This window comes from Acomys russatus, chromosome 16 (genome assembly GCF_903995435.1).
Source record: "Acomys russatus chromosome 16, mAcoRus1.1, whole genome shotgun sequence".
In the NCBI taxonomy this organism is placed as follows: Eukaryota; Metazoa; Chordata; class Mammalia; order Rodentia; family Muridae; genus Acomys; species Acomys russatus.
This window is the reverse complement of record NC_067152.1, coordinates 7,095,186-7,122,304: the sequence shown is the minus strand read 5'-3', so window position 1 is coordinate 7,122,304 and position 27,119 is coordinate 7,095,186. Positions and strand designations below refer to the sequence as shown.

The window sequence follows — 27,119 nt, the reverse complement described above, 5'->3', positions numbered from 1 at the left end:
CTATATTTTAACTAGAAACCATGTCCTAATTAGCCATTGTATCTTGGCTGTTGATAAATCATCAGGGCCAGCAACATAGCTCAGTAGGTAAAGGCACTTGCCACCAAGCCTGGTGAGTTTGATCCCAGGGATCCACATGTTGAAAAGAGAGAACTAAGCCAGATGTGGTGGTCCAGGTCTTTAACCCTGGCACCTGGGAGGCAGGTGGATCTCTTAAGTTCAAGGCCAGCCCAGTGTAAGAGTAAGTTCCAGGAGAGCCAAGGCTACACACAGAAACCCTGGTGTGCATAGTCACTGTCTTCACCAGTACTTAGGATTGTGAGACTTACACTTTGCCCAAGTGCAATTTCATTATGGTTCGTGCTTGTAGCCTTGGCTTTCCTGGTCTCACTTTGTAGACCAGGCTGGCCTCGAACTCACAGTGGTCTTTGCTACTTGTGGGTTTCTTCTTTTCTTCCACCCTTCACCACCCCTTTTCTTCCATCTTTTCCACCCCCTGACACTAGGTAAGAGAAGAAAAAGGACAAAGAGGAAAGGAAGGAGACCCCTGAGTAAAGTCAGGGGTTGGAAAGAGGTGGACATAATCGTTAGGCCACTTCCTGCTCATTGGGGCCGTCAAGCTTCTTGGGCAAATTTGGTCTTCACCAGCAGGGTGACTGGTATCTTCTTGTTTCTTCTTTGCTTGTGACTACATAACAAACCACGACCAAAAACAACCAACAACCCACCAATCCAGGTGCTAGCATTTTGAAAACTTCCCAGAATTCCAAATATCACAATCGCAGAAACTATCTGCAGCTGGCAAAAATCACGCCTCTTTAGAGCATGAGGCAAATCATGGTCACCTGCTGTGGACAGTCTGAAGCCGACCCACATCCCACACCTGGGATTAAAACAAAAACACATTGCCATAATATTTCTGCTTTTCAAACTGAAACTCCAAAATTGTCACTACATTTCTCCTTTAAGTTTTTTCTGTTTTTGTTTTTTAATTTGAACTTGAGCTTGTCATATAGCTGAGGTTGGCCTAGAACTTTCTGTGTAGCTGAGGCTGTGACTCAGTGGTAGAATGCTTGTCTATTACAAGGTACTGGGTTCAATCCTAGCACTGTACACACAGAGAATAAATAACAATTTGGTGTGTGGCCGTGGCCAATTTCACGTTTGTGATCCCCTTGCCTTGTCCTTCCAAGTGCTGGGGTTATACCTTTGTGCCTCTGTTCAACTATTCTTTCCCTCATTTTCTTTTCTTTTTCTTTTCAAATTAGATTTTATTTATTTGTGTGTGTGATATGAACATACATGCCATGTACTAGAGGGTACAGTCTTACAGGAGCTGGTCTCATTCTAGCATGTGGGTCTAAGGGATTGAACTCAGGTCTCCTGGCTGTGTCAGGCACCTTCCAGCTGAGCCATTTTTGAGACAGAATCACATGCAGTCCAAGCTACCCTTGAACCTACTATGTAGTTAAGGCTGATCTTCTTGCCTAGTTTCCCAACTGCTATGATGAGAGGCAGTGTCACCACCCCCAGCTTCAGCATCCATAATATTAAAGACATTTAAAATATGTGTGTGTGTGTGTGTGTGTGTAGTTTTTCAAGACAGGGTTTCTCTGTATGTAGCCCTGGCTGTCCTGGACTCACTATGTAGATCAAGATGGCCTCAAACTCACAGGGATTCTCTTGCCTCTACCTTCCGAGTGTAGGGATTAAAAGCATGCGCCACCATGCCTGGCTCTCAAAAAAAAATTTTTAATGGTTTTTCCAGACAGGCTTTCTTGCCAGGTCTGGTGATGCATGCTTTTAATCCCATCATTCGGGAGGCAGAAGCAGACAGATCACTGTGAGTTCGAGGCCACCCTGGCCTCACAGCGATCTCCCTGCTTTACAAAGCAAGTCTAGGACAGCCAAGGCTACACAAAGAAACCCTGTCTCGAAAAACCAAAAAACAGGCTTTCTCTATATAGCCTGGCTGTCCTGGACTCACTTTGTAGACCAGGCTGGCCTCAAACTCACAGCGCTCTGTCTGCCTCTGCCTCGCAAGTGCTGGGATTAAAGGTGTGTGCCACCACACTCGGATATAAATAAAATTTTAAAAAGAAAAATGGAACATTCTGGGGGAAGCATAGACAACACGCTATCAGTAATTCCTTTCCTTCCCATTTTGTTTTGTTTATTTTTGTTTTTCGAGACAGGGCTTCTCTGTGTAGCCTTGGCTGTCCTGGACTCACGTTGTAGACTATGCTGGCCTCAAACTTACAGAGATCCACCTGCTTCTGCTTCCGAAGTGCTGGGATTACAGGTGTGCGCCACCACACTCTGCCCTCGATGTCCCTGTTGGGTCTGTGGATTTTACTTAACTTAAAAATCTTTCTTTATAGGTGGACGATGACTTTACGGCCCAAGATTACAGGCTCCAGTTTCGTAAATGTACTGCAAATCATTTTGAAGACGTGTATGTAGGTTCTGAAACTGAATTCACAGTGTTGCATATAGACCCCAATGTCGATTATCAGTTCAGGGTCTGCGCCCGAGGAGACGGCCGGCAAGAGTGGAGTCCTTGGAGCGTTCCCCAGACGGGTCATTCCACACTGGTGCCTCATGGTATGCACTCACCCTGTCACACCTGAAACTCAATGGTCTGCAGGAGTGGTACCTTCTAGGCTGGAATTGCTGAGCAGGTAACCACATTCCTAAGAATAACCCTGAACTGAGGGACCGCGGAACCTGCCTGTACTCAGATCACTTCGTGCAAATGGTTTACATCAAATCTTGCCTTGGGAGTTGAAGATGGAGCATCACCTAAAACCACACATTGAAAATGTTGCCTAGGATACTGATTTTTCCAGACTCTCGTAACAGTCCTATGAACTTGAAATTGTTCTGTCTCCTCTATTACTGTTTTAAAAGACATACCTGGCTACATAAAACAATTAGTATATGCTTATTATAGTTGTATTTTGTTTTGTTTTGTTTTTTCTTTTTTTGATTTTTTGAGACAGGATTTCCCTGCATAGCCTTGGCTGTCCTGGACTCGCTTTGTAGACCACGCTGGCCTCAAACTCACAGCGATCCACCTGCCTCTGCCTCCAGAGTGCTGGGATTAAAGGAGTGCGCCACCACACTTGGCTTTTTTTCTTTCTTTCTTTTCTTTTTTTTTTTAATTTAAAGATTTGATTTATTCTTTATTTGTGTATATGTGTGTATTCACATGGTTTTATGTCGGCCACTGGAGTTATAGGTGGTTATAAGCTGACTGAAAGGGGTGTTAGTAATTGAACTTTGCTCCTCCACAAGTGTTCCTTACCACTGTGTTCTCTCCAGCTGTTTTGTTTGTTCTTTTCTAGTGTGGTGCTATGGCTTGAACTCAGCTCCTTATACACGCTAATAGCTATGTGCTCTATTACAGAGCCTGTCTCCAGCCCCTTATTAATTCATTCTTAATCAGGTTGGGATAGCCTCAAACTATCAAATCTGAGCATGATTTGTTTGTTTGTTTGTTTGTTTTAGATAGACGATAACCATCATTTGACTTTTTTCAGATTGTACAGGAAGTTACCAAAATCTTTTTTGTAATTTGTGCATCTAACTTCAATACCCTGTTACTAAACCTTTTATTAAATTTACTCCGGGAGCTGGGCGTGGTGGCGCATGCTTTTAATCCCAGCAGAGGTAGAGGCAGAGGCAGGCAGGTTGCCATGAGTTCAAGGCCATCCTGGTCTACAAAGCAAGTCCAGGACAGCCAAGGCTACGTGCAGTGAAACCCTGTCTCAAAAAAAAAAAAAAAAAAGAGTTTTTACCCAGGACTGAATTCTATTTAATGTGTCTGTATTCGATAGACCTTTGAAAAGACTAACGATGTTTATTGCCTTCCCTTTTACAGAGTGGACAACTGGCTTTGAGGGCTACAGTCTGAGCAGCCGAAGAAATATAGCTCTCCGGAATGATGCTGAGTCCGCGGGTGTTCTGTACTCCAGTGCTCCCACCTACTTCTGCGGGCAGACGCTAACATTCAGGCAAGTAGACCGCCAGCGCCTGCCTGCTGGGCCTCTGTCAGTGGCATGGCATGTGCGGGCAGGCGTGAGTCTGATTCGACATATCCCAGATTTAGTCACTTACAGTATCAGTTTGCCGAGGTTTTTATTGTTTTGTGTTATAGAAACAGGGCCTCACTATGTAGGCCTGGCTGGCCCAGCACTCATAAAGACTGGACTGGGCTTCTGCCTTCCAAGTGCTGGGATTGAAGGTGTGCACCACTACACCAAGCTTTTGGCAAGGGTTTAAATTTTTCCTGTTTCAATTTCTCATCTGTGTCTGTGGGGTTTATAAAATGCTTGGTACTTGATCCATTTGTCTCTTTTGCTCATGGTTAGTAGGGATAAATAAAATGCCTCATAAAAATGCTTGTAAAAGTCAGAGGCCTGGGGTATGGCCGTACAGACCTGTCACCCCTGAACTCAACTCAAGGATGGCCTCAGAGGCAGAGCAAGTCGGGGGGCCGCGGAAGACCCTGTTGTACAGCAAGCGGCCCGTAGGCCGCGGACTGCTTTCCCTCTGTCTCTGAGAAGCAGCCCACAATTGTGAACACACCATGCATGGAGCTCTTTGTAAAATACAAGTGAGAGCAGCTCCTACCACCAGTTTCCATTACCTGCTCTTCTGTACAGGAAATCGGGAAGTGTTTCCTTCTTGTTAGCCGAGCAGTATGTACTGTGGTCATATTTCTACCCAAATAGCTCCTTGTAGAAGACCAAAGCCCAGATATTTTGCTTTGTTTTCTTTTATTTATTTTTGGCAAAGCCCGTTTGTGATTTGAGCAATCAAGTGTGTACCTGATTTTCCATGATCACTTCAGTGTAGCAAAATCTCCTCTAAGGTTTGAGTCTCAAGATTATTCATTACTGCTGGGCGGTGCTGGCGCACGCCTTTAATCCCAGCACTTGGGAGGAGGAGGCAGGTGGATCGCTGTGAGTTCGAGGCCAGCCTGGTCTACAGAGCGAGTCTAGGACAGCCAAGGCTACACAGAGAAACTCTGTCTAAATAAATAAATGCTTTTAATTACATGTGTGTGTTTTGGAGGACACACACCTGTAGGAATCTGTTCTCTCTTTCCACCATGTTAGTCAGTTCCAGTCCAGTTTCTTGGGCTTGATGACCAGTGTCTTTAGCCACTGAGCCATCTCACCAGCCTCATACGATAGGGATTTTTTCTGCTTTGGTTTCCTTGTCTAAGGCGTGGGAGAATATCTGGGAGTTTTGTCTGAGCTGTTCCCCTCCAGCCAAACCATCTGAACTGACCCTCGCTGTCAGCCTGAGCTTGTTTATGCTTTGTCTTGCTTCTGACTCCCCTGCTCTTCACTAAGTCATGAAAAGAGAATGACTCCCCTGAGAAATGCCAAGAGGGAGGGAAACCAGTCTGTGCTGGCTTTCCACTCCTACAGTAAACACTTGAGAAGAGGGCTGGCTGGCTCACCTTTAGCCCGTGACATGGGGGCTCTGTTTCTTTGGGGCTGGTGCCAGCAGTTAACAGTGGCAGGATTTTCACCCATTTCTAACAATGCCAGCTGAGGGCCAAACCGTTGACACTTGTGCCTCTCAGGCACGCCATATCTAAATATGGCAGAACCTGAAACCCAAAACCTACCTATGCCCCACATAGTGGTCTATGTCTGAAACTCCTGCAGGCTGGGTCAACTAAAAGATGGTGTCAACGGGCCAGAGGGCTGAAGTCAGGAAATAGCTGCAGCTGTGTCTAAGTGGGCTTACTCTGTGCCGTGTGTGTGTGTGTGTGGCTCGTGTGTCCCTGCTGTGTAGTGAGAAACCCTTGAACTTCTGACCCTGCTGCTTCCACTTCCCAAGAGCTGGAGTGAGAGCTGCGGACTGCTCTGCTGCCCGACTGGTGCTGTGGCCTGAGCCCGAGGCTCTGTAATAGCAAGCCTCATTTTTGTCTCCTTCATTTATTCATTCATTCAATCACTTTACATCCAATCCCAGCCCCCCCCTCCCAGTCTTACCCCTCCTACTCCCCCCATCCGCTCCTCTCCTTCTCCCAGAGAAGGGGAGGCCCTCAGTTGGTACCACCCTGGTATCTCAAGTCACTCCAGGACTAAGCACATCTTCTCCCACTGGGGAGTGACAAGGCAGCAGACAGCCCTTACTCCTATTGTTAGGGCACCCACACTTGCTACATATGTGTAGGCGTTCTTGGTTCAGTTCATGCAAGCCCGTTGGTTGGTGGGTCAGTCTCTGTGAGCCTCCGTAGGCCCAGGTTAGATTACTCTGTAGGTCTTCTTGTGGTGTCCTTGACCCCCCCCCCCAGCTCCCTCTGTCTGACCTCACACTCTTCTGCAGCACTCCCCACGCTCGCGTATTGCTTGGCTTGGGTCTCGGCTTCCATTTCCATCAGCTGCCAGAAGAAGCCTCTCAGAAGACTGGTACGCTGCACTCTTGTCTGCAAGCCCAGCCTCAGTGGTTTGCCCTTCTCTCAGTGGCTGTCCCATCTTTGCCCCTTCACTTCCTGTAGACAAGACATATTTTGGGTTGAAAGGGTTTTGGATTTTTTGTTGTTGTTGTTGTTGTTTTTTTTTTTTTGGTTTGTTTGTTTGTTTGTTTGTTTTGAGACAGGGTTTCTCTGTGTAGCCCTGGCTGTCTTAGACTCATTTTGTGGACCAAGCTGGCCTCGGAACTCACAGGGGTCAGCCTGCCCTCTGCCTCCTGGAGTGCTGGGATTAAAGGCCTGTGCCACCTCGCTGTGCTTGGGTCAAAGGTTTTATGTGCGTCCCCTCCCTCCTATGAGAGTCTTCCCTGGCTACAGGAGGTGCCAACTTTATACTCTTTAACTCCCTACGCTTGGCGTCCCAGCTAGGGTCACCCCCATGGACTCCCAGGAGCCCCCCTATCCCAGAGATCTCCCCCCACTGTTCTCTCTCCCAGCTCTGCTCCTCACCTGCCCTCCTCCTCTCCTGCCCTTGTTCTAATCTGAGGGTGACCTAATTCGGTAAGGGTAGGTGGCCATCTGAGGATTGAGGAATTGAGGCACAAAGAAGTTTTTGGTTTTTTTAAAGATTTATTTATTTATTATGTATGCAGTACTCTGCTGCATGTACACCAGCAGGACAGAAGAGGGCATCATGGTTGTGAGCCATCATATGATTGCTGGGAACTGAACCCAGGACCTCTGGAGGAGCAATCTGTGTCCCCAACGTCTGAGCCGTCTCTCCAGCCCCCAAGGACATTATAATTCAGTATTTCACGGCCGATAAATGCCAAGGCTGGAATTGAAATTCAGAGTGCCTGTCTCCAGAGTCTGTGGTTGTGAACGCCTGCCTCAGTGTGCGTTACCAGAGAGAGTCATGAGCTTACCACTACTCACTGCATCTCCTTTGTCTTTTGTTGAGGAAGTAGGTGTGATTCTTCTAATGTGGAGACTTGTAAGGCAAGCAGTGTGCCCACTGAGCCGTCTCTCAATCCTTGTTGTTTGTGTCAGAGACAGGCTGGCCTCGAGCTCTGCTCCTATATACTAGGAATACAAGGATGCAGCAGACGAGCTGGATGGTGGTGATGTACACTTTTTTTTTTTTTTTGGTTTTTTTTTTTTCGAGACAAGGTTTCTCTGTGTAGCCTTGGCCATCCTGGACTCACTTTGTAGACCAGGCTGGCCTCGAACTCACAGCGATCCGCCTGCCTCTGCCTGCCGAGTGCTGGGATTAAAGGCGTGTACCACCACGCCCGGCTTGTGATGTACACTTTTAATCCCAGCACTCAGAAGGCAGAGATAGGGCAGTCTCTGAGTTTGAGGCCAGCCTGGTCTATAGAGCAAGCAGCCAGGCCTACACAGAGAAACCCTGTCTTGGGGGGAAAAATGAAAACAAGCCAGGTGCTGGTGGCAGCGGCACACGCCTTTAATCCCAGCACTCAGGAGGCAGAGGCAAGTGGATCGCTGTGAGTTCGAGGCCAGCCTGGTCTACAGAGTGAGTCTAGGACAGCCAAGGCTACACAGAGAAACTCTGTCTTGAAAAAACCAAAAAATAAAAGTAAAAACAGGTACGCACCAACCATGCCTGGCGTTTTTCTTTTGTCAGTCATCTCAAACGTAAAGCCTCTCATGTACAGGGCAGGGCCTTTGCCACTGAGCTACACCCTCACTGTGTCTCCTTTTCATTAAATATTAATGTTGTTATCCTTTCAGAATGAACTTAAGCTCAAGGAAATCCTTATTTTTCGTACAGACCTCATTTCAGCCATTACTAGGTATATCTTGTCAGTTTCATATATTCAAAATGTTGACTAGGGCTGGAGGTACATATACTCCGTGGTACCGTGTGCAGTTAGTGTACAGAAGACTGAGTGTGATACCTGGCAGCAGACAAAATACACAAAACCTCCAGTATAATTGAATATTTCCTAGATAAGCTGCTCAGGGAGGGTGTTTTTTTGTTTTTTGTTTTTTTAACAGAGTTGTTTGGGTGAGGCACAAGGTGTGTGATTATCCATCTGAGCACCAGAGAGGCTGGGGCAGGAGAGTCATGACTTCAAGGCTGTTTTAGGCTCCATAAACAAGACCTTATCGCAACACAAAACAGAACTGAAGTTAATTTGCTTTTAACTAGTATCTTTGAGTCTTGTCTGTTCCTCCATATGTTGTGTGGAGAGACACATAGCCTAGGGAGAGTGCAGCTGGGCTAGGGTTTGTATTGTTGCATTAAAGCCCCCAGAGGTACAGAGACCCTATGAAGCAGGCTCTCATTACAGACCTGGGGAATGCCACCCAGAGGAACAACCCCCCCCCACACACACACACACTACCCCCACCACCCGTACTCTATTACAGTGTGGGGGAGATCACTCACTCCTGGGCTTTTGTGTACAGAGGGAGGATTATGTGGTCAGGGACATTCCTTGGGGTATTTATGCACAGTCCCCGTTGTGACAGAATTATTTAATAGGCTTTCTTCTCTATGTTTCTTTTGTTTGTTTTTCAAGACAGAGTTTCTTTGTGTATCCTTGGCTCCCTTTGTAGACCAAGTGGCCTTGAACTCGCAGAGATCCACTTGCCTCTGTCTCCCCGAGTGCTGGGACTGAAGGTGTGAGCCACCACCACCCGGCTTCCCCGTTTCTTCTTAGTTCTAACTGGATTACATTCTGAAGAAGTTGGCCCTTTTTTTGGTGTGTGAGTGAGAGTGTGTGTGTGTGTGTATGTGTGTGTGTGTTTCTCCTCTTACCTGGGGGGCTGATGGCCACCAGCCCACTGAGGCAGGAGGAGCAGAAGACAGGATGCAGGGCCTGGAAGGCAGTAAGCACGCAGGATGAGATCAAACACTGTGGGAACCACTTCAGGAGCTAGTTCAACTTTACTCGGTAAAACGAAGGCTCTATAGCCCTGGGGGGGTGGGGAGCGGGGGAGTGGGTAGGGCTTCCAGGACAGGCATTCCCAATTGGTTGAGACCAGGCACTTTTTTTTTTCCCCTTTCTCTCTCTCTCTCTTTTTTTTTTTTTTTTTTTTTTGAGACAGGGTTTCTCTGTGTAGCCTTGGTTGTCCTGGACTCGCTTTGTAAACCAGGCTGGCCTCAGACTCACAGCAATCCGCCTGCCTCTGCCTCCTGAGTGCTGGGATTACAAATTATGCCACTATACCCGGCATCACTGGGTTCTTTTTAAAGATAGGGTTTGTTTTAGCTGGGTGGTTGAGGCAGAGGCAGGTGGATCTCTGTGAGTTTGAGGCCAGTCAAAAAACAAACAGGGCTGGAAAGATGGCTCTGAGGTTAAGAGCACTGGCTGCTTTTCAAAGGTCATGAGTTCAATCCCATGGTGGCTCACAACCATCTACAATGAGATCTGGTTCCCTCTGCTGGCCTGCAGGGGTACATGCAGGCAAAGCATTGTATACATAATAAATAAATAAATGTAAAACAAACTAACAGAAATCAAGCTATTAGCTATGAAGGATGGCCTTTGGGTAAAGCTGCTTACCAAGTAAGTGTAAGAACCTAAATGTGAACCCCCAGAATACACAGGGAAACCAGACACGTAATATTAGCCTCTTCAACCCCAGTGTCTTAATTAGGTTGTTGTTGCTGTGGCTTGGGGCGGAATGGGTTTATTTCACTCACAGTTCCATATAGCAGTTCACCATCAAAAGCACCGGGAGCAGGAACTCAGGCAGGGCAGGAACCTGGAGTCAAGAGCCGTGGAGGGGAGCTGCTTACTAGCCAGCTCAGCCTGCTTTCTTACAGAACTGAGGATCGCCCACAGTGGGCTCCATCAACTGGCTTGTATGAGGTTGACATAAAACTAACCAGTACACCCAGTGCCTCCATAGGAAGTCGGGAGGAGGGACAGTGGATTCCCTGGCGTGTTAGCGTGGCTGGTGGCAGCTGAGCTCTACTCGGACTCCTAACTTCTGGGCAGACTAAGAAGAGAGCAGAGAGCAGGAAAGTCTAGAGTTCTCAAGATTTCTCATGGTCTACAAAGAGAGTCCAGGACAGCCAAGGCTACACAGAGAGACCCTGTCTCGAACCCCCCCCCCAAATTTCTCCATCACCCCCACCCCCGTCTTCTTTTAGTCACTCTGAGGCTGAGGTGGTGCCAAACATATGGACACCCTCTTCCTTCTTAAGAGTTTAGAAATGCTCCCGCTAGGGACGGCTGTGGGGTTTGCTTGCTGTTGCTGTTTTACTTTTTTGAGATGGGGTCTCTCCATGTAGCCCTGGCTGTCTTGGAACTTACTCTGTGATCCTGGTTGGCCTCAAACTCACCGAGATCTGCCTGCCTTTTTGGGTCCCTGCCCTTCCCACAAATTCAAGAATTAAAGATGTGGACTTCTTTGCCTGCTTCCTGGGTCAAAATCCAGGCAAGTTGACAAAATTAAACACCATTGAATAGATGTTGATATTTTTAATTTAAAGTTTTTATTTTATGAGTGTTTCTGTCTGGGTACTGTGTGTATGCAGTGCCCATGGAAGCCAAAGGATCCCTTGGATCTGGAGTTACAGAAGTTTGTGGCCGCTGTGTAGGTGCTGGGATTGAACCTGGGTCCTCTGGAAGAACAGCCAGCTGGTGCTCTTAACTGCTGAGCCATCTCTGTGCACCATGACCAGATACTATTCGACACATTGACTCTGTCGAGCATTTAAAGTTGCATGGGGAGCTGGGCTCGATGGTGCACACCTGTAATCCCAGCACTCAGGGAGGCAGAAGCCGGTGTGTCGCCGTGAGTTCAAAGCTAGCCTAGTCTACAAAGTGAGTCCAGTACAGTATTTATTTGAAAATTCAGTCATATAAATAAAGCAAGCTGCATGGGACATAAGTTTTTAGTCATTAGCTATTATTATTTAGAAAATGGTAGTTGGGGTGAAATTGGCCCTTTAAGTGTAGTAACTGTTGGGGCTAGAAAGATGGCTCACGGGTTAAGAGCACAGAGGTCCTAAGTTCAATTCCCAGCAACCACGTGGTGCTCACAACCATCTATAATGTGATCTAATGTCCTCTTCTGGTGTGCAGGCATATGTGCAGGCAGAGGAGTATATACATAATAATAAATAAAAAGAATGTAACTGTTAAGAGTCATGTTTTATCTATTTACATATTTGTTTATTCACTTATTCATTTATTCATTTATTGTTTGAAACAGGGTTTCTTCGTTTAACCCTGGCTGTCCTAGAACTGGACCAGGCTAGCCTCGAGGTCAGAGATTCTCCTACCTCTGCCACTCAAGTGCTGGAATTAAAGGCAGGCACCACCACAGCCCGGCTAACATACTCTTTAAAAAAAATTTTTTTTTTAATGTGTGTGTGTGTGTTCCAATGTTATGTGTGTGCAAATGTCTGTGGAGAGCAGAAAGTATTGAATCTGTTCAAATTGGAGTTATAGGTGGTTGAGAGACACCTGATGTGGGTGCTGGATACCGAGGTCTTGTCGTAACCATTGAGCCATCTTGCCATTGCCATGTTGCACTTACGAGAAGGAAAGCTTAGATGACCTCTCCGCTTCAATTACAGAGTTGAAACGGTAGGACAGCCAGACCGGAGAGACAGTATAGGAGTGTGCGCCCAGAAACAGAACGGCTGTGACTCCCTGCAGCGGGACCAGGCTGTGTGCATCAGCACCAACGGTAAGACACGCATGGCCGGACCCTGAGCACAGACCACCGGCTGGAACTGACTTGAAGCCCTTCTCCCCGAGGCCTAACTTCCCGCTACCACAAAGGAGGGAAGCAACCAGCAGTCCTACTCAGCTATGAAAAAAAAAAAACACACACAGACTGCCTTGGGCTGGGGAACTGGCTGGCCAAGTAAAGCGTTTGTCATGCAAATCCCACAGCCTGGAACCCACATAAGGTGGGAAGGAGAACCAGTGAGGCTTCCACATGTGTGCCATAGCGTGCACAAGCCACAGTTACATGCACATGTGTGCCATAGCGTGCATAAGCCACAGTTACATGCACATGTGTGCCATAGCGTGCACAAGCCACAGTTACATGCACATGTGTGCCATAGCGTGCACAAGCCACAGTTACATGCACATGTGTGCCATAGCGTCCACAGCCACAGTTACATGCACATGTGTGCCATAGCGTGCATAAGCCACAGTTACATGCACATGTGTGCCATAGCGTGCACAAGCCACAGTTACATGCACATGTGTGCCATAGCGTGCATAAGCCACAGTTACATGCACATGTGTGCCATAGCGTGCATAAGCCACAGTTACATGCACATGTGTGCCATAGCGTCCACAGCCACAGTTACATGCACATGTGTGCCATAGCGTCCACAGCCACAGTTACATGCACATCACATACATAAAATACTTACTTTTTTTTTTTTTGAGACAAGGTTTCTCTGTGTAGCCTTGACTGCCCTAGACTCACTTTGTAGACCAGGCTGGCCTCGAACTCACAGTGATCCACCTGCCTCTGCCTCCCAAGTGCTGGGATTAAAGGCATACGCCACCACACCCGGCTCAAAAGACTTACTTTTTACCTCCTTATTCCATAGTATTTATGTTTTCAAAATCACACGTGGCTGCACACATCCCTAACCTCAGCACTTGGAGGTTTGAGGCCAATCTGGGCTTTTCCCTTCCATCTGTGGAAGAATAAAATAAATAAATTCCTTCTAAGCCAACAGTTAATTTTATGTGGCACACAATCAGAATTAGATAGATCAAGATTCTTGTGTATTACCTAGGAAATAGTGTTGCTGTTGAGGGCCGGGCTCTGGTAAGAGCCCAACCCCAGGCAGAACCCTGACATGCGGCTATAGCTCTGGTGTCTGCTCCAGCTGTGGGGTGGGGCTCTATCTCTGTTTAAACACAGTATTAGCATTTAGTTTTCTGGAGTGTTTCTTTTTCTGAGTTAGAGCCAGGCTCTGTTCTCAGTAATCTAGAAGCTGCTTCGTTCTCTCAGCCCATTGCCTTTTAATATTTTAGGTGCGGTTTACGTCAATGGAAAAGAAATGACTAACCAGCTGCCTGCAGTCACCTCCGGATCCACTGTAACTTTTGACATCGAAGCTGTGACTCTAGGGACGGCCACCAACAGTGATGGCAGGCTCCGGGTAACCATCAGCTCTAACAACAGGGAGGTGGTGTTTGACTGGCCGCTGCAGCAGGCCCACGGCTCTCTTTACTTTGGATGCTCCTTTTCCTACCCTGGATGGAAAGTGCTGGTGTTTTAGCGTTTTTGAGGGCTTGGCTTTGGTCTGAGGGTTTGCTGTTTCTGTCCTCAGCCTAGTTTAGTTGTATCTGAGTTTGAAAAGGTGAACTTACCTCTTGGGCCCCCAGAGATGGAAACTGTTGCTGGGTTTGCATTGTAATATCTCAGTAAGGAGTGAGCTGAATGGCGGGGGCAAAACTGTAGTTCAGTTGTTGCTTTTAGCATAAATATCAAACTAGCTTTAAACGTCTCCTCTGTTCTTCCTAAAGATGGTTGTTAGGACAGAGAAATGTCACATTATGAAATCTTGATCAAGATTGAAGGCCAGAGAGGCAGGCGAATCGCTGTGAGTTCGAGGCCAGCCTGGTCTACAAAGTGAGTCCAGGATGGCCAAGGCTACACAGAGAGACCCTGTCTCGAAAAACCAAAAAAAAAAAAAAAAAAAAAAAAGATTGAAGGCCAGAAGAAAACAACAGAAAAAGCCAGCTGGAAGCCAGGGTTCTGTAGTGCTAGTCCAGTCAGGTGACAGCCGTTGCTCCTCCCCGCTCCCACCCTGTGAGTGCCAACCTTGCTCCTGTGTTCAGTGGTCTCTGGGTCTGGAAATCTCAGTGGATTCTGCATTTTCACAGTGTCGGAGCAAGTATTTGTGGTAGCCAATGTTAGCATCTTTTCTATTTCCTGGCAGCGTGACAGAAGATAGAGCAGAGGGTCTGTGTTCCTCAAGGTGAACAGCAGTGTTAGCTAGCGCATATGAGCACAGCGTGCACTCACGTGCACCTCGCCTCAGCCACGCACATGGACTGCGGGGCATTACAGTCCAATGTAATGTCAGGGTGAGAAATGGTCTTTTAGTGGACCAAAGAAACAAAGGGTAAATACTTGACCTTTTTTTTTTTTTAAACTTAAATTTGTGTAAAATATTTATTTGACTTACTTAATATGTAAAAAATGGTAGTCTTGTTATACCAGCGTACAGATAATCATTAATGTGAATCTTCTTGTTGTTTTTACCAGTAGTAAAAAAAGTGGAAAAGCAAGTGTGATATTTTTGTAAGATAATTTATTTGGGGATTCATATTCCCTTTTCGACAATCAAGACCTTTATGTGTAACTAAGTGCCCTTTCTCAAGTTGGTAAGATGTTCTAGAGTGTAGGTGCCTTATCCAGCCTTCTGAAACAAAATAAAAAATGAAAAATTAACTGTATTCTGTGGGTTTTTGTTAATATAATGAATCCAATTTAAATATGCTTTTTATTAGAAAATGTTAAAGGCTTGTTGTAGCTCCAGGTAGTTTTCTTATCTGTTATTGTCACGTGTAAACGGCTGCCTATATAGGCTTACGTCCTGTAGCTGATCTCACATTGAGCACACTGCCTTATATATAATACAAGCAGAGTAAATGTGGATTCAATGAATGAGATGATCATTTCTTCCCGACATCTTTATCTCTTCCCTCATTCATTAAATTCCGGTGTGTAAGCCAACTAGGTGTATAAAATAACCCCCAATGTTTCCAGTTAAAATACAGAGTTTGGAATATACTCGCTGTATAAGACTGCCCCTCTTCAGCCGGGTGTGGTGTCACATGCCTTTAATCCCACCACAGGTAGATTGCTGTGAGTTCGAGGCCAGCCTGGTCTAAAAAGTGAGTCCAGGACAGCTACAGAGAAGCCCTGTCTCAAAATACCAAGAAAAAATTTATTTATTTTTTTTATTTTTTTTTCTTTTGGGTTTTTCGAGACAGGGTTTCTCTGTGTAGCCTTGGCCATCCTGGACTCACTTTGTAGACCAGGCTGGCCTCGAACTCACAGCGATCTGCCTGCCTCTGCCTCTTGAGTGCTGGGATTAAAGGTGTGCGCCACCACGCCTGGCTCCCAAGAAAAAATTTAAATGACTTCCAAGGTACATCCTGTGCAGCAGACTCAGGTAGGGCACAGACAGCCAGGCGCTTTATTAAATGCTGGCAGCCAGCCAGGGCCAGCCTGCACTGTCTCTTTAAGGTTCACTCCATACTCAGCCCAAAGATGTGCAGCCCTCTGAGTCAAATGGGCGGGTTCTGTTGGAGAGCCAATCCACACACCCCTCCTCCTGGTACAGGAAGATGTGTTAGCTTGCTTCTCCCTGTTTCATTCTCCCTGCACTGAGCAGGGAGTCGGCCATGGCTCTGCCCCACTATTCGCACTGGACATATGAAGCAAGGGGAAGCAAGCTGCATATATACCTGGCGTATAAGACAATCCCAGACTTTGACATGAATTTTTTGCCTTGGGGGAAAGATTAAAAAGTCTTATATGCCTGAATATACAGTACGTTTAATGTGCGGGGGCTTTTTGTTTGTTTTAGTTTTTATGAGGGTTTATTTTTATCTGTTTTATTGTTGGTTTTTTTGTTTTGTTTTTGTTTGTTTTGAGACACATGTTCTCTATGTAGCCCTGGCTATATTGGAGCTCAATATGTAGAACAGGCTGGCCTTGAATTTATAAAGATCCTCCTAGCTTGGTTCTGTCTTTCTTTCTGGTTGGTTTTTTTGTTTTTTGTTTGTTTGTTTGTTGTTTTTTTTTTTTTTTCAAGACAGGGTCTTTCTGTGTAGCCTTGGCTGTCCTGGACTCACTTTGTAGACCAGGCTGGCCTCGAATTCAGCGATCTGCCTGCTTCTGTGTCCAGAGTGCTGGGATTAAAGGCGTGCACCACCACGACTGGCAGCTTTTCTTTCTTTCTTTCTTTCTTTTTTTTTTTTTGTTGTTGTTGTTGTTGTGTGTGTGTTTGTGTGTGTGTGTGTGTGTGTTTTGTTTTTGGAGACAGGGTTTCTCTGTGTAGCCTTGGCTATCCTGGACTCCCTTTGTAGACCAGGCTGGCCTCAAACTCACAGTGATTTGCTTGCCTCTGCCTCCTGAGTGCTGAGTGCTGGGAACTCTGTACTTTAACTGGAAAAGTATACAAGCCAGGCGTAGTGCCTTTAATCTCGGCACTGGGGAGGCAGAGGCAGGTTGGTCACTGTGAGTTTGAGGCCAGCCTGGTCTACAACACAAGTCCAGGACAGCCAAAGCTACACAGAGAAACCCAGTCTCAGAAAAATCAAAAAACAACAACAAAAAAAAAAGTATACAAAACTAATTTACAATGAAAAATTACATTGGTATTGGAAAGTAATTGTAATTTTGGAGGTTGAGGCAGGAGGATTTCTAGGAATTTAAAACCAACGTGGGCTACAGTTTGAGGCTCTGTCTCAACCAAGAAAATGGAGAGGAGCTGGGTGATGGGAGCATGCCTTTAATCCCAGCATCCAGGCAGTTGGGTCTCTGTGAGTTCAACACTGTTGTGAAAGAAAAGAAAGTAGGGTAACTAAGGCATGGGATGTAGCTCAGTTGGCCGAGTGCTTGCCTGGCATCCATGAAGCCCTGAATTTTATTCCCAGTACTTCATAAAGCAGCACGCCACCATAAGCCTCTAATCTCAGCACCCAGGAAGTAGATGCAGAAGGAACAGTCTGGAAGCATTGCAAGTGAGTAGCAAGCCTGGAACAGAACCATATCTCGGACAAGTGTGGCCAGCAGGATGTTTAAGCAGGTGAAGATCTGCCCTGAAGCTGCCACCCTGAGCTCTGTCCTTATGACCCTCACTGCAGGGGGAGAGAGTGGATTCCCCAGAGCTGTCCTCTGACCTCAACACATGCACATACAAAGTTAGTAACAGCGGAAGACCTTGGCAGGGAACTGCCATGAGGTCACAAATCTTAAAAGTTGGAAGAAACCACAAATGCTGCAAGACCTGTGTGATCTTAGTATCTCTACAGGAAGGAGGAAATCAGAACTGAGCAGACCTGAGAGTCGGAGGAACCCCAAACCGTCAGTAGATGCTCCCTGGAGAGCACCACGGAGTAGTTTGGAAATTTCAGGGGATTTCCTGTCACTGCCAGGTGAGCACAAGGGTCCCAGTGAGTGAGTGTGGTCAGGACAAGGGAATCTGGAACCTCTGCCCAACACAGGCTAGATAGTGAGGCATTGTCACAAAATAAAGGCTAGAGAGGTGGCTCTGGTTAAGAACACCTTAAAGAGGCAGGTGGATCGCTGTGAGTTCGAGGCCAGCCTGGTCTACAGAGTGAGTCCAGGACAGTCAAGGCTACACAGAGAAACCCTGTCTCGAAAAACAAACAAAACAAAAAACAAGCCAAAAAAAAGAACACCTTTAAAGTTCTTAACCATTTGAAGTTCAGTTCAGTTCTAAGAGGACATGAGTTCGGTTCCCAGCAGGCAAGTCAGCAGTTCTGACCTTTGTGGGTACCTGCATTCCCAAATGTGCTGTTACGCATACACACTCACAATTAAAAGTAAAAAACAGCACACTCCCTTAGGTTCACTGACTCACTAGGCCACAGATGTGATTTATGACCTGATCTAAGATTTCTAGGCCCCAACCAGATGTGATGCTGTGCACCTTTATTTCTTTTCTCTTCTTTTTCTTTTCTTTTTTTTTTTTTCAAGACAGGATTTCTCTGTATTAGCCTTGGCTGTCCTGGACTCCATTTGTAGACCAGGCTGACCTCGAACTCACAGGATCCACCTCTCTCTGCCTCTCAAGTGCTGGGATTAGAGGCGTGTGCCACCATGTCCTGCTGCTGTGCACCTTCAAGCCCAGCACTTAAGGAAGCACAGACAGGCATACCTCTGAGTTCAAGGCGAGCCTGGTCTACAGGGCAAGTTGGTGCTACCTGGAATTGTAGCACTACAGAGACAGAAAGGATTCCTAGAGCTCACTGGCCAGCCACTCAAACCAAGTCAAAAAGCTTGGTTCAGCTAGAGGTCATAGCTATAAATAAATACAGCAGAGGGTAGTTGAGGAAGACACCTGATTGTCCACCAATTCCCACGTGCATGTACACATGTATACACACATTTTCACATGGATACAAACAAGCAAAAAGTAAATAAATGGACTTTTTTTTTTAGTTATGAGACCATACCATGTTAAATCTGTGGGGTGTGTGTGTGTGTGTGTGAGTGTGTGTGTGTGTTTTCCAGTCTATACAATATGTATGCCATGTGTGGAGGCCAGAGGTCTTGGAAGAAGTGGGTCCTGGGGACTGAACCCACTGAGCCATCTGAAACGCCCCTTCTATCTCTTGCATAGATAATCCACACCTAGAAAATCCACAATGACAGCATCTCAAACTCCTTACGTATTTTGTATTTTCTTTTTACTCCTTGTTTGTATTTCAATGACTCTTTTCCAAAGTATGGCCACTATCTGATTTTTCAGCCTGTGTGTTAGGAGACAGTTGCCTGTTTCCAGCCATCTCAGGAAAAACCTCTACCTTGCAGCAGGCTCAAAACTGAGTTCATGTTTCCAGGGCCGGGAACCCACGCCTCTCCTGCTTCTTCAGGTGTTCCATGTTTGCTGTTAACCACTAAGGGATGTAAAGAGAAGTTGCCCTGGATGGGGAGGCCTGGTAGCACTCAGAGGAAGGATAGCAGGCTACCAAGAAGAGACTTGATACCCTATGAGCATATACAGGGGGAGGATGTCCCCCTCAGTCACAGTCATAGGGGAGAGGAGTAAGGGGAAAATGGGAGGGAGGGAGGAATGGGAGGATACCAGGGATAACCATTGAGATGTAATATGAATAAATTAATTTTTAAAATCTTGAAGAAAAAAAAAAGAAGTTGCCGATTATCTAAACTGAAGCACACAAGTGGAAAACGTATTGCCTGTCATGGCTTGCCCACTCCTTTGTTCCCTTATCATCCTGAAATCTGGGCCAGAAATCTAGGGTGGGATCCTGAAACTGGACTCTTGTGACTGCCTGGGTTTGGGCGACTTGGTTTTTCAGAGCCCAACACTGTGTGTGTCTCCCCCCCCCCCCCCCTTTTGCCTGCAGGCCAGAAGAGGGCACCAGATCTCATTATAGATGGTTGTGAGCCACCATGTGGTTGCTGGGAATTGAACTGAGGACCTTTGGAGGAACAGACAGTGCTCTTAACCTCTGAGCCATCTCTCCAGCCTCATTGTGTGTGTGTCTTAATCATGGCGATTTGTTGTAGAGCCTTGGTTTATGGCTAGAGTGGAGCACTAGCTAGGGCTGCCTTTCTTGATGATTTAGCCAGACTTTGTTAGAATTTCTGTTTTGTTTTCTTTAGTCTTGTTTGGAATAAAGAAGATAGAAGGAATACCCTGGTTTGTTGCTTTTGTGGTCTGATGTCCCTAGACAATCAGCTTTATTTAAAAAAAATTTTTTAGACTTATTTTATGCATATGAGTGCTGTTTTTCATGCACACCAGAAGAGGAATTGAGATTCCATTACAGATGGTTGTGAGCCTAAAAGAAAAAATTTTAATGTATGTATTTGTGTATGAGTGTGTGTATGTGAGTGTAGTGCCCACAGAGGCCAGAAGGCGGCATCAGATCCCCTGGAGCAGAAGTTACAGGCAGTTGTGAGCCAGCTGTGGGTTCCGCCTTCTGTAAGAGCAGCAAGTGTTCTTAACTGCTGAGCCATCCCTCCCACCCTGCTTTTAATATAAACATTAATAATAATGTGGACACTGAAAATACAGATCTCATAAGGGTTTTGCTGTGTGGTATGAGATAGATAGATAAGCATTTCTATTAAATATGAGTAGAGGCTGGGCATGTTGCACACGCCTGTATTCCCAGCACTTGGGAGACAGAGGCAGGCGGATCTCTGAGTTCAACGCCAGCCTGATCTACAAAGCTAAGTCTATACAGAGAAACCCTGTCTTGAAGAATATTATGTATATACAACTAGATACAAGAAAGAGCAGTGAGGTTTCCTGTTTGCTGTTTTTTTTTTTGTTGTTGTTGTTGTTGTTGTTTTTTCCAAGACAGAGTTTCTCTGTGTAGCCTTGGCTGTCCTGTACTCACTTTGTAGACCAGGCTGGCCTCAAACTCACAGAGATCCACCTGCCTCTGCCTCCGAAATTCTGGGATGGGATTAAAGGCGTGCACCACCGTGCCCGGCTGAGGTTTCCTGTTATTGACAATAGTGACAACTATGATAGAGAGCTGCCTCACACATTCCAAATTTCTGTCTTCCAACCAGCACTCATGTCAGTGTCAGAACACATTCTTTGTTCTGCTCAAGTCCGAGGATGCATCATGTCTCCAAGGCTGTCCTCCCTCATGCTTGTCTTTTGTTGTTTTTGTTTTGTTTTTTGAGACAGGGTTTCTCTGTGTAGTCTTGGCTGTCCTAGACTCATTTTGTAGACCAGGCTGGCCTTGAACTCACAGAGATCTGCCTGCCTCTGCCTCCCGAGTGCTGGGATTAAAGGCTGCGCCATCACACCTGGCCTTGCTTTTTTTTTTTTTTTTTTTTGTAGTGTTCTTTCATAAACTAATGTGGTGGTAGGTCGTTTTGTTACTTTAATAAAACAAAGGCAAATTTTATGCACTTTAAATTATATACATAGATGGCTAAGGAGGTAAATATACTTGCTTCAAATCCTGATGGCCTGAGTTTGATCTGATTTCCAGTCCCATATGGTAGGGGATAGTTTTAAAAGTTGTCCTCTGACCTTCACATATGCACTGCAGCAGCTCAAAATGGAATAGACTTTGTTGGTTGATGAAAGGTATAGGACATACATCTGTTGATGTGTGCGTATCTAGCATTCCTAAGATGTTTTAGGTTCTTTTGTTTTTGTTTTTTTGTTTTTTTAGAGACAGGGTTTCTCTGTGTAGCCTTGGCCATCCTGGACTCACTTAGTAGACCAGGCTGGCCTCAAACTCACAGCAATCCGCCTGCCTCTGCCTCCCGAGTGCTGGGATTAAAGGCGTGCGCTGCCACGCCCAGCTCTCTTTTGGGTTTTTTGTCTCATCTTGTCATGTCGCCCAGGCTGATCTTGAATTCACTATGAAGCCAATGATGGTTTTGATGGTTGCTGGGAATTGAACTCATGACCTTTGGAATTGCAGTCAGTGCTCTTAACCTCTGAGCCATCTCTCCAGCCCCGTAGTTCTTATTCTTAAGAAATTTAATGCCAAGTGTGGTGGCACAGGTCTGTAATCCTAGCACTCTGGGAGGCAGAAGCCAGCTTGGTCTACAAAGTGAGTCCAGGGCAGCCAGGAGTACACAGAGAAACCCCGTATAAAAACAACAACAAAAACAAAAACCATAAGGCATTCTTTCTGTAGTTTTTCCTCTATTTTTTTTTAAGACAGGGTTTGTATAGCCTTGGCTGTCCTGGATTCACTCTGTAGGCCAGGCTAGCCTCAAACTCAGAGATTTGCCTACATCTCTTACCTCCCAGCTTGAAAGCGAAACTTTTGTGCATGTGTGCACATGTGTGTGTGTACGTACATACGTGTACTTCTAACACTCTAGTCAAGAGAAAGCTGGTGGGGGCTGGAGAGATTGCTTAGCTGTAAGAGCACTGTCTGTTCTTCCAGAGGTCCTCTGAGTTCAATTCCCAGCAACCACATGATGGCTGACAACCATCTATGTGATCTAATGTGTACTGTATACATAATTTTTTAAAGTGTATACAGGTACTTTGCAGGCTTATTTGTGCAGATCGGGTGCCTGAGGCTGCCAGATAATTTTGAGTCACCAAGTATGTGGTGGGAATGGGACTCAAGCATCTCTAGAAGAGTTAAGAGCCAGTGCTCTTAACCACTGACTCATTTCTCTGGCCCAACTACATTTGAGACTTAGGGCATGTCATAGGCAAGCAAGGTCACTGGCTTTTCTGGAGCAGGGATTTAAAATTGGCTGTGATTTGTTTGACATGGGTGCTGGGAACTGAATGCAAGACCTCTGCAAAACAGCAAGTACTCTTAGTGTTGGGCTGTCTCCCAGTCCTTCACTGACCTCTTAATAGAGCATGTATAAATGATAGCCCAGGAAAAGGCTGGTGTCTACTATCTCAGCCTGTCAACTTTATACCATAATAAAGTGGAACAACTGTAAACCCATCTTTTTGTTAATGTTTACTTGAATTCCTACTTTGTAACTTTTTTGAAGACCAAGGCAAATTCACTTTTATTTGGAATATTGAAAAAAGCAAGGTGTGATGGTATACGCTTTTTTTTTTTTTTTTCTGTCCTGGACTCTTTGTAGACCAGGCTGACCTCCAATTCACAGCAACCTGCCTGCCCCTGCTTCCTGAGTGCTGGGATTAAAGGTGTGGGCCACCACCCCCAGCCTTGGTACACACCTTTAATCCCAGTACTAGGAGGCAAGGGAGGCTACCCTGGTCTATACAGGTAGTTCCATGATAGTCAGAACTACATAGAGAAAACCAGTCTGAGAACATTAAAAATAAACAATGGAAACACACACACACAAACCTATCTACAATTAAAGATTTCAGCTTTGGGCTCCAGAGATGGCCCAGAGGGTTGAGACCACTGGCTGTGCTTCCAAAGGTCCTGCCTGAGTTCAGTTCCCAGCAACCACATGGTGGTTCACAACAATCTACAGTGAGATGTGGTGCCCTTTTCTGGTGCGCCGTTGTACAAGCAAACAGAGCACTATATACATAATAAATCTTAAATTAAAAAAAAAAAAGTTTGATTTACTGGCTCTGTTCTGAACTATGTTTTTGTGTGTGTGTGGGGGGGGGGGGGTTGAGACAGGGTTTCTCTGTGTAGCATTGGCTGTCCTGTAATCAACCTATAGACCAGGCTGGCCTTGAACTCAGATCTGCTAGGATTAAAGGCATGTACCACCATGCCCAGGCTTCAGCTATGTTCTTAACAATTTGGCACTAACAATTTCCTGTATGAATTCAAAGCACAGCATATCTCTCATGGTGCAGCCCAGCACAGGCAAGGCTGCAGTTCAAGGCCATGCACAGAGCGTGCAGAACCACTGTGAAGGAGTGTATCTTCCTGAGTGTTGAACACAGCGCTTCACTTTTTCTTGGTTTCCTATTAGCTCTTTGATTAACTTAGCACACTTTTCAAGTTCCTTCCTAAGCCATCTAAGCAAAACCCTAAACGCACATATTAACAATGCAGACCATGAATGAAGAAAAGCAGAATACAGCTTTATATTATTGAACTTTATGTACAAAATCATTTGATTTCAAATAAACATTTAATGTAAAAACAAACGTTTCTTTTAAACTGAATTTTTTTTACATCTATTGTACCATTCAAATGCTTTATCATCTTACATGATTTCTTCAAAATCTTTTTATCAAGGGTACATATAGAAAAGCTTTTTTTTTATAAATAGAAACAAAGGGCATTTTCAGTTTTTATTATAAGATGATGTAAAAAGTTTACTCAACAGAAGTAATTTCATTACTATTAGGGGGAGGGAAATCACCAATTTTTGTGCAAACAATGCTAGCCTTCTTTTAAGCATTAAGAGCATAACCGCTTAAGAAATGACATAAGCAATAGTTCTACACCTACATTTTCCCTAAAATAATCTATTTTAAAAATCTTTACATATGTGCACAGCTTTAGCAAATTAAAGCCCAAGAGAAATGCTCAGAACCCACTACCCAGAGGCAAAATGAGAGCTCAGCGAACTCATGAGGAGAGTTTACCAGTCAGGGAGTCTGCAATGAAAACTGCAATTTCCCGCTTTCCTATTTTTTTTAAAACACAAAAACCAGTAACTAAGAAAGTAATACTGGATGACAAATCACATCCACACTATTTAAATAGCCTCACAGTTAAACACATCAAAAAGACCAGCCAATTCCGTATTTACATTTATAAACCTCTGAAGACACCATGAGAAAGCACATGTCCCCCTTCACTAAACAAAATAGGGAACTGCATCTGATGGTGGTGGAATGAAATTAAAACATTAAAAATACCAGTATATACAGCAGCATTGATCCTTTATAAATAAAGAATATGAAAATGCAGTATCTTTAAAGGATAACAAAAAATTGAGGTGATGTTATTCAACCACAGTGCTTGGAGTTGGAATAAAAACCTATTGGTGCTTATTAATACGCCAGTAGTGAAACCACTTTCTGTTGGAGAAAACCCAACCGCAAATATGTGCGTAAAACACACAACACAGGGAAAATTGCCCAAAACAATTCAAGTCAGCTTATCTGCGTGAATAGTCTAACCATGAAAATACGTCACAAAGAAATAAGGTGAAACATCTTCCAGTTCTCTCTCAAGGATACCCTCCACCCCAAAGTGGCATCTAATAAAATCTCTAACGGTTTCTCTTGCTTCATCAATCCTAATGCAAAGATGTGCACAGATTAATTTTCTATGGGATTAACTAGTTGAAAAAGAAAAACTAAAAACATGTTCAAGTAAAAATAAAATATATTGGGTAAACAGGCATTAAAATTATCTGTTCAACAACAAATGGTAAGCTCATCAATGCATGTGACACTGCAGGGTGACACAGACCAGGTCCAACAGGCAGGAGATGAGTCGGCGCTACTTTAACCTTGCAGCATGGTTAACTGATGGAGAACTCACATTGTAACTTTTCATCCTAAATATATTAACAATTTCTGAATCAAGGGTCAAAGTTTGAGGGAAAAGTGGCAGTGTAACAATTTCACAAAAACCCTCCATCTCTCAGAGGGTATTAACATCCCAACCTTCCCATCCCAGAAAATGTCTCATAATTACAAAGCAAAAAAACAGCCACTCACAAATACACAAAGCATTAAAATTTAGGTGTGAAAGTTCTAAATTAACCCAATATATTTAAAAGATGACTTGCAGCTAAAAAGAAAATTCTTACAATTACTGCTTTTCAAGTTCTAATCACATCGTGATGACATCACTAAGGCTGATAAACAGAGAAGGAAGCTGAAGCAGACACACAGAACCTCTACATAGAAATCAATCACTTCATCTAACACCGCCTGTTACGAATCCATGATTAAAAACCAAACAACCTAAAACCAAAACTCTTCCTAGCGGCTCAATTCCCCAGAAGCAATTTCAGTGTTTGTTTGCAACATAAGATCAGAGTTTTTGTTTCTTGTTCTGTTTTGGAACCCCTGAGACACCATCTGTTTCCAGAGCTTTCTCTTTTGAGTTAGTTTCACTGAATCCATTTGCTGTCCCATTTTGTTCCTCAGTCATTTCTTCATTTGCAGGGGTCGCAGATTCTCCTTTTTCTAGTTTTTGTTGCATTTCCCGGAGCTTGGTGACAGCTTTATCTATTGACATTATGCTAATAAGATTAAAGTCATGCATGCTGACTAGATGAAGCATGAAGTTTCGACATAAATTCTTCTTAATTATTTTCTGTCCATAATTTTCTACAAACAGCATACAGGCATGATTCATTTGATTGTCAGCAATAAATCTATTCAAGAAAAACAAAGCATTAATGACACAGATTCTTTGTGAAAGTAAGATAAACAACGCGTAACACAGCACACCCAAGCTTAGCAAACAGTAACGCGTAACACACAACATTTCAACTACAAGTGAGGTTAAAGAAACTTCATCTAAATAGACTTTAACGAGGATCCTCAATAAAAACAAACCTCAATAGCTGTCACACTTACAGGTTTGGATCAGGAAATGAAACATAAATAAAAATTGACTAAAATCATGACTTCTGTGGTGTGTGGGAAGATGCCTTGTACATGCTGGGTAAGCAATCTGCTTAAAACATTTACATTTGCACTCTAAAAAATGGACATATCAAGTAAGAGGGGGGTTAAAAAGATTTAATTCAATCTTCAATACATATAGACACTTTGCCTGCATGTATGTCAGTGCACCACATGTGTGCCTGGTAGGAACTGAACTCGGATATTGCTTTTAACTACTGAGCCATTTTTCCAGTCCATTGTTTCTTTTTAAAATATTATTTTCAGTATTGTTATATGCATGTGTGGGGTCAAGATTGTGTGGCAAGCAGCCCCCACCTAATGCTCATAAATTGGGGGTGGGGGGGCACTGATGACAAAGTTCTCCTGTGTAGCCTTGGCTGTCCTGGATTCACTTTGTGGTCCAGGCTGGCCTCGAACTCACAACAATCTACCTGCCTCTGCCTCTGCCTCCTGAGTGCTGGGATTAAAGGAGTGCGCCACCACCGCCCAGCACATTCATAATTTGTAAGCACATTTTGTATTCACTGGCAATAAAAAGCGTGGTGGTACACGCCTTTAATCCCAGCACTTGGGAGGCAGAGGCAAAGGCAGAGGGAACTGGCTCACTGGGAGTTTGAGGCCAGCCTGGTCTACAAAGGGAGTCTAGAACAGCCAGGCTACACAAAGAAACCCTGTCTCGAAAAACCAAAAAGAAAAAAGAAAAAGAAATGGAATCAAGGATGGCGGTACATACCCATAGCTTTAGCTATTGGGAATGCATAGTCAACAGCATGGGTCGAGGGGCCAGAGAGATGGCTGTGGCTAAGTCTTTTGCCTTCTAGAGGTAAAAAAACACTACACACCCACATGCAGACAGATACATACCAGAAATATATAAAGGAGGGGAAAAAAAAAAAAGATAACCTCAGTATGTAAATACTTAAAAGAATTAAGGCCCTTTAAACC

At 44.8% G+C, this 27,119-nt stretch overlaps 2 protein-coding genes across 2 annotated transcripts in view; one reads left to right on the top strand and one right to left on the bottom strand.

Annotated features, from left to right (window-relative positions):
* The window catches only part of Crlf3 (cytokine receptor like factor 3), a 34,941-nt gene extending 20,964 nt beyond the window's left edge, over nt 1-13,977 (top strand). The window contains exons 5-8 of the mRNA XM_051158092.1: nt 2,382-2,604; nt 3,884-4,016; nt 11,997-12,109; nt 13,429-13,977. Of these exons, the coding sequence (XP_051014049.1) occupies nt 2,382-2,604; nt 3,884-4,016; nt 11,997-12,109; nt 13,429-13,676 (717 nt within the window). The 3' untranslated portion in view covers nt 13,677-13,977. The remainder of the gene's footprint in view (nt 1-2,381; nt 2,605-3,883; nt 4,017-11,996; nt 12,110-13,428) is intronic.
* A 9,254-nt stretch (nt 13,978-23,231) lies between these two features.
* The window catches only part of Suz12 (SUZ12 polycomb repressive complex 2 subunit), a 42,064-nt gene continuing 38,176 nt past the window's right edge, over nt 23,232-27,119 (bottom strand). Inside the window, exon 16 of the mRNA XM_051158091.1 lies at nt 23,232-25,918. Coding sequence (XP_051014048.1) covers nt 25,573-25,918 — 346 coding nt within the window. The 3' untranslated portion in view covers nt 23,232-25,572. The remainder of the gene's footprint in view (nt 25,919-27,119) is intronic.